This window comes from Zeus faber (genome assembly GCF_960531495.2).
Source record: "Zeus faber genome assembly, chromosome: 7".
Lineage (NCBI taxonomy): Eukaryota > Metazoa > Chordata > Actinopteri > Zeiformes > Zeidae > Zeus > Zeus faber.
The window spans coordinates 5,368,214-5,375,759 of record NC_137203.1 but is presented as its reverse complement, the minus strand read 5'-3'; the positions used below and the strand labels follow the sequence as shown (position 1 = coordinate 5,375,759).

General features: G+C 48.8%; 1 protein-coding gene across 1 annotated transcript in view; it reads right to left on the bottom strand.

Annotated features, from left to right (window-relative positions):
• Nucleotides 1-223: 223 nt before the first annotated feature.
• rtn4r (reticulon 4 receptor) overlaps nucleotides 224-7,546 on the bottom strand; it is a 58,417-nt gene continuing 51,094 nt past the window's right edge. Inside the window, exon 2 of the mRNA XM_080003171.1 lies at nucleotides 224-2,396. Coding sequence (XP_079859297.1) covers nucleotides 1,009-2,396 — 1,388 coding nt within the window. The 3' untranslated portion in view covers nucleotides 224-1,008. The remainder of the gene's footprint in view (nucleotides 2,397-7,546) is intronic.

Genomic DNA, 7,546 nt, shown 5'->3' with positions numbered 1-7,546 from the left:
GCAGAGATTTCATGCTCTTCCCTCTGAAAAAAAATAAAGAAAATCAAAATGTCTATTGTTACAGTATTTCAATAGTGCACTATTTTGCAAAACGATAATACAATTCAAGTCGTCTGTCACGAGATAGATTTTTTTCATGTGGTTGTTTGGGAATTTGACTGTAATTATCACACGCTCAACAGTATTATATCCATTTGAACATAACTCACAGCATCAGAAAAGCGTCTACGAAAGAAGAACTTTTATTCATAATATATTCATACTTGTACACCAGTAAAATAAAATGCATATCTATGGTTCCAATGCAATCCCCGTCAACATTACAACAGCGTTAATCTGTTTGGAATGCTCTCCATATGCGGTACCCTTTCCTCTCTCATGAAAATAGAACTCAAATAGGGGAGATAAAACATTTGCCTTTTTTTACTGAATTACTTAGAAACATAAAAAAAACAAAAAAAACCATAACATTAGTACCCAACAAATGCATCACTTTGTAATAAATAATGGGGAAACGTAGATCAGATCAGTCAAACGGACCAAAACATTCTTTGTGTGCTTTCAACTCCGATTTTCCGGCACTGTTTTCTTTTTTTTGTCGTTGTTGTTATTGTTTTACAGTTTCGTCTGCCTAAGTCTCTTTCTCTGTTTTGTAAAAGCTTTTTGAGAGGGCAAACAGGGGGAGGGAGAGTCTCCGAAGTGTAGCTTAGACACGGTACAGTTAAGTACATACAGAACAAACAAATTTTGGGCACCGATTCATTATATACATCAATTTTGAAGTGTTCTGTAAAAGGCATCCATTTTGTTGAAACGCACTCCGACGTTATTTTTCATATTTCGTTAGTCCATACGTCACCCCCCCATCCTCCCCTTCGGGCCAAAAGTGACCTCTCGCTTTCCAGTCAATGCCTGTTGTGGCAGAAGTCTCTACAGCTTCTGATTCATTGTCATGAGCATTAACAATCTGTGAGTCCTGTGTTTTCTTGCTTGTTGGCGCCACAAGTCCTAAGACATGGCTAGAGAGACCCAGGTCAGCGGAATGAGCAGGACACCCAGCGCCATTGCCTGCACCGCCGAGGCCCGGCCTTTCAGACAATTGGCGTCTGATTTGGGCTTTTTGGAACACTTCTTCTTCTTTTTATTCGGAGCCGTGGATGGTTCCAGGTTGTCTATGAGTTCAGGGTCGATGCTTTCCATAGACTTGTCCAGGTTGTTGGACAAGGTTCCCAGGGGTCCGTCGCTCTGCTTGTTCCGGGTGTCATTCTTCGTCCGTTCCGACTCTTTGAATTTGGTCTTGGAAATGTTTTCCTTCTCCTTCAGTGGGTTGTTGGTTATCTGGCGACTCTTTCCTGATAGGATGGAGGACTTGTCGTTGTCCCCAAGACAACACCTGGGAATGGCGTCTCCCAGGGGGTTCTCGGTGGAGAGGAATTTCCCGGACCGAGCCTTGGAGTTGAAGAGATTGGTCTGAATTTGAGGTGTATCAACGCACCCTTCGAGGTCATCGCTTTTCAGCTGCTTAAGGTCCTTCCCGGCCAGAACTGCGGGAACATTGCACTCCAGCTCCGAGCTGGAACCTTTGAATCGTTTGAACCAATCCCACAAGGTCCTGGCCCGGCAATCGCAAATCCACTGGTTGCCATTTAGGCGTAGATACTGGAGTGACACTAGTGGGTCCATCGTCTCCCCAGATAACATAGTTAGATTGTTAAAGAAAAGGAACAGGGATTTAAGCTTACCCATATCACTAAAAGCCCTTGGTTGGACATAGATCACCCTGTTCTGGTGTAGCAACAGTCTGTCCAGGTTGATCAAGCCATGGAACATGTTGTCTGTCACTATCTTGATCTTGTTGTTGTGCAGGTAGAGATAGGTAAGGTTGGCAAGGTCCAGGAAAGTGTCGTCATGCAGGGTGAGGATGTTGTTGTCCTGCAGGTAGAGGTACTGCAGGGAGAACATCCCTCGGAACACCCCTACGGGTAACTCCGACAGGCCGCACCGGTGCAGGTGCAGGGTGTGCAGCTTGGTCAGGCCCCGGAACGCCGTGGGGCTGATGGTGCGAAGGTTGGTGTTGTCACCGATGTCCAGCTCCTCCAGCTTTTCCAGGCCGTAGAAGGCCCCGGCCTCGATGTGGCTGATGTTGTTGGAGTAGAGCCAGAGCACCGTGAGGTTGTGGCACAAGCTGAAGCTGGTGGACCTCACCACGGTGAGCTTGTTGCTCTGCAGGAATATCCGCTGGCTCCGCACCGGGATCTCTGTGGGGATGGAAAACAGTCCGTGTTGCTGGCAGGCCACGGTGGGCAGCGGCTCGCTGTAGCACACGCATTTGGCAGGACAGCCCTCGGCTTGAGACACCAGGCTCAGCCACAACACCAGAAATAGGAGTCGGCTCCCTGGAAAGAGACACAGAGGGAGAGAGATGAGTGGGTTAGACTAATATACCCAAATATATCCAAATATACGTAGTCATATGCATCTCCCATAAAAAATACATCAGAATTGTTCAAATTCAGCTCAGCATCCATGAAGTGTATCTCTGCCTCAGCACAGGGTCATGTTTCTGGGTTGTTTTATAAAACAGCAGTCTATCTATTTTTTTTTAATATGTGAAAATAATTGCTTACATACGAAGAACATACGATAGAGAGCTAATGATTTGTTGAAAAAATTATGTTGTTTTTCGACTGCTTGGTTTGAAAGGCTGTTCTATGTGAGTAATAACATGTTTTGGTGTCTAAAACATTGGCGATAACACTGCACAAGTCATGGCAGCGTCCTCCATTTTCTTTTTTCTTGCGTCACAATCAAGGTTCGGCTCACGGGAAATAAAATCACATGGGGAAGCGTCTTTGGAGAGTGACTCCTCTGGGGTTATTTCCACCCAGGGATCTATCTCCTCCCCCCTGCTGCTGCAGGCATGGGAGACGCCTGAGCAAGAAGACGGCCCCCCCGGAAGCCCGGCTCATTTATTATGAGTGGGTGGTTTTAATGCAGAATTAGCCAACTGTAATAGGGTAGACCTAACTAATGGCATTCCGGCGTTCCTGCGGCTTGACATTTAGCCTGACGTTAGGTGATAAGCTTCCGTGACAGGCCGGGAGACTGATGCTCGGGTTAAGGATGGAAAGATGGATATGCGGCTCCCACGGGAGCTTCTACTGGGCTGCGATGACTCCAGGCTGTTCCTGTTTCTAAGTGCAGGAAGAAGATGAGACATCCAAGATGCTTGTGAGGACCTGAAGGCGTGTATGTTTAAAATAAGGTGGATTCTCGTTTGCTCGTATTAATTATTACTACTATTCCCCCACCAGGCTTCAGACAGGCGAGCCATGATGAGGGCAAAGGCTTGAATCCCCACTTGAACTTGGTGATGGCTGATCACATCTGACAAAACATGGCCGGTGTCATAGAGGATCCAGGGAGTTATCTGCGTCTACTCCGGGGCTCATGGGTTCCTCCTGAGGGGGAAGCGAGGACTTCAACGAGAGGCCCAGAGTCACCAACACATCACAGCCAAAACCCCGGAACCTGACTGAGGGGTTGGAATCCTCGCTCGCTGCCCTGCCTTGCACATGAGAGGATTCCCAGAGTGGCTGCCTGACTTGACGGGCAGCGAAGCACTCCAAAACGCATCGCTCCTCTCTCAGAGGAGTTCACTGTACTTCACTGAAACCATGGAAACGGCCACGAAAAACCTTGGTCTTTCTGATTTTTCTTAATATCAAGTTTAATTTGATAATATTGCAAAAAAACATGAACATGAACAATCATGAATAATTTAGCAGTCAGAACATGATTTTGAGTAAAAGCCCTCTTTAACAATTTATGGTTCTCTTTGGCAACCTGCATGTTTGTTAATCAGGCATGTTTGTTTGTTTTTTCCTGAATGGGTATGGAGATTTTGATGGGCATTTTTGTTTGTCTGTTTTTTTCAAAATACGAATAGCAATTTTCAACCTTGGATGAAATAGTAGGCCAAAATAATAGCCACTGTGTGGTTTTAGCGGTGAAAAATAAGACATGAACTCCTTTCTCGATATCATTTTTTTATAATCATGGCAGGAGAATAACATGGCAAGAATAGTGTTCTAATGTGTCACATATTCCAGAAAAAAATGACTTTATTTAGCTGCTAGGAAAAAGGAGAAGAGGAAGTCCAGACGAAGAAGCAAGAAGCAGATTTATTTTCTGGGCAAGATATAAATATTCATGAAGTACGTGCTCTAAACCCCTCCTCATTGGTAGAGTCCAAATGACTCTTTATTGGTGGAATTGGTGGAGGTAAGAACTAATGGACAGAATACATATATGGGCAGGGCCGGCAACAGGTGACAGGCAACATAAGTGGCCGCCTTGTGGGGGTGGGCGCGGTGAGGGAGCCATCGGGTGCAATTTGTGCCGCTCCCTCTCCATGCGTAATGGAGAGGGAGGGCCCAAATTGCACCCGATGGCTCCGCTGCACGTCCCCGTGCCTCGTTCCTCCAAATAAAAGAAATTAAAACATTCTGTTTTTATTTTAGATGTATTTTATTTTACTCCACGAAACAAACAACAAAATATAACGGGCGTAACAGGGACACTCAGTCCCGCTCACACCCCCTCCAATCGTGTTTCATGTACCCTTTTTATTTCACGTTGAGCACCTGTCCCTCTGAAGGTCTCTGCACCGGCCTGCTCGGTGCTAATCCAGTTTTCCCATTTGGCTAATTATTTTAGGTCATTTTTTTCAACAAAGGACCTTTCCAGCTGTTCCATGAGGAAAAAAAAAAGGTTGTGAGGACGGGAGGGGAGCGCTCAGGAAGCACTGGAAATGGACAAATGGACAAATTAAGAAGGGTCTGGAGGGCTTCCAGCCGAGGACGTATTGGTGGACAGGGCAACAAACCTTGACGAGTCCACATGCTTATGTTGTTTTCTTTGATATTTTAATGAATAGCTCTGGTTGTTTAGTGAGACACGACTTCCAGCCAAGGCCATCTTTAAGAACGTGGCGTCTATAAACGACAGTATATTTAAAGTACATTTCCGTAGTTTTGTAGATTGTATTTGTCTTACTATTCCTGTCATTATGTTTGTGAATATTGCAAAATAAATGATAATGGACGAGCATAAATTGTTGAGCGAAACATGACTTTGAGCCAGGGCTCTATTTAAAACCTCTAATCCAAGATGGGGTTACAACGCCCAGAATCACGAGATTTGCGGCGTTTGTTGAAACCGTGGAAACGGCAACCATAAGCCTGGACATTTCTGGGGTTTTAGGGTCCACATCTCCACATGTGGACCCCTCTGTAAAAACGTGGAGGAGACGGAGCCGTGACAGAGTCACGTGTCAGAGACCGCCCGGAGTCACTGAGAGTTTCCAATCCCTGCAGAGTCACTGAGAGTTTCCAATCCCTGCATGAGAGGGCCTCCCCAGACCGGCTGACTGGCCCGACACGGTGGTGAGGCACTCCCAAATGCATGAGTTTTACCAACTAAACTCGCCCGCCCCGCCCCTCCCCCTGCCCTGTTGTGGTGCAGGGGAATCATCTCCGGACCTTGTTAAACGCAGCTGTGGTGCAGCCTGACAGCCGCCCTCTGCCGCTGCCGCCCGCTCAGCCGTCACGTTCTGCCACCGGAAAGCTGTCAGGAAAGACTTCCCGGGCTTTCTGCATCGCAGCACTCCGTTCCCTCGGCGCTGCCTAACAATAGCGATATTTCACCACGGAGCACACGCTTCGTGAACCCCACACCACCCCCCCACCCCCGCCCCCCCCACCGCCTAGCTCCACCAACATCCCTCCGCCGCCCGGCTGTCTCATTCACTCATTCATTAACAGGCAATTTCCGCCCACGCGTCGCATGTTAAAGTTCGCTTTCCCGGGCTCGGCTGTTTGTTAGCGTCTGACGAGCGCCGGTGTCAGTCGCTCGTCAGGTTCGGCTCCAATTATCGTTCGTGTAGTACTGCAGCGCGGCGTCAGATCGCCTCGCTGCTTTTTACAAGTCCTGGTGTGTAAATTAAATTTTTTTTTTTCTTTTGCATATTTTCACTTTGGTTAATTCCCTGTTGTACGGGAGCGCCTTTACGAATAGAATCAACAGATGCAAAGGACGGCTAGATATGGTAAATTTGACCGAAAATACTGTAGGTGATGCCGTCATGAAAGGAGGTGGTTTTGAGGTGGGGCTCTCACCTTCTGACATTATTAGCATTTTCCTAAATCTGATAGATTTCAACATTAAAAAAGGCAAATCATGTGAGGTGTCATCGGGATTGATGGCCAGTGGCAAAACCAAATGGGTCTCTGAGTTTGATCGGGTCCTCTAAATGTGGCCAGAACACTCCCGGTGCTATTTCAGTTCATGCCTTTTCATTTCGTTTCTCTCTTTATCCGCTGTATCCTCCGCCTACACCTTGCCCCCCGCGCCCCGGGGAGCTCGTATCTCTGCCTCACATCGCGGCTGATGTGAAAGTCGTGTTCGCGCTATCGATCAGCGAGGCGCCGCCATCTTCGCCTCTTCATCTCCGTCCGACACATCCGCCCGCTTTCTATCGGAAATCACGCTCTGAACGGATTGCGTGCGCACATTTGTATCCACTGACGTTTAAAAGTGAGTCTTGAGTCAGAGCCGCGTATCTGCGGGAGGGATCGGCCGGAGCGAAAGGGCCCGGGGAGGAGGCGCCGTTCCTCTTATCGTGCGGTGGCAGCTTGGGGTCTCCGCCACTCCATCCTCCCCCCTATCTGCCGAGTCAAAACATGGCCCCGAGCGCCGCCACCAGCCCCCCCCCCCCCCGCCCCCGCCCCTCCACGCCGCTTAATCCCCTCTCCTCAGATTTATTACGGCACCAAAGGGATCATCACTCTGTGTAAGAGCGCACGGGCGCCCTCCGTCTCCAGCCTCGCGCCCACTGGAGACCCCCCCCAGACACGACGTCCTCACAGCGGCGGCTTGAGAAGGATACGCGCTGCAGCCCCGGCACTCGGCGCTGATACAGTTTCTCGTTTGGCTAATTCTGTGAAGAGAGACAGGGCGGGGATTATACTATGACAATCGGCGGGGGGGGGGGGCAGTGCCTGAGAAAGTGTTCCCATTACACACAAGGATTTTTTTTCTTTCATTCAATTAGCAATTACAAAACCGAGTAAAATAAATCAATCTATAATAAAAACACCCACAGAGTTCAGCTCCACCGCGGAGCTCGATGCCCCACGTAATGGTATGGTCCACATCCCCTCATCCAACCATCCCCCCATGCCCCTCGTCCAACCTGACCCTCATCCAGCCACCACCCCCATCCAACCAATCCCCCCATCTGACCATCCCCATCATCCCCTCATCCAACCATCACCCCATGCCCCTCATCCAACCCCCCCCCTTCCGACCATCCCCATCATCCCCTCATCCCCCCATGCCCTCATCCAACCATCCTCCATGGCCCTCATCCAACCACCCCTCATCCAAACCGTCCCCCCATCTGACCATCCCCATCATCTCCTCATCCAACCATCCCCCCATGCCCTCATCCAGCCATCCTCCATGCCCCTCATCCAACCAGCCC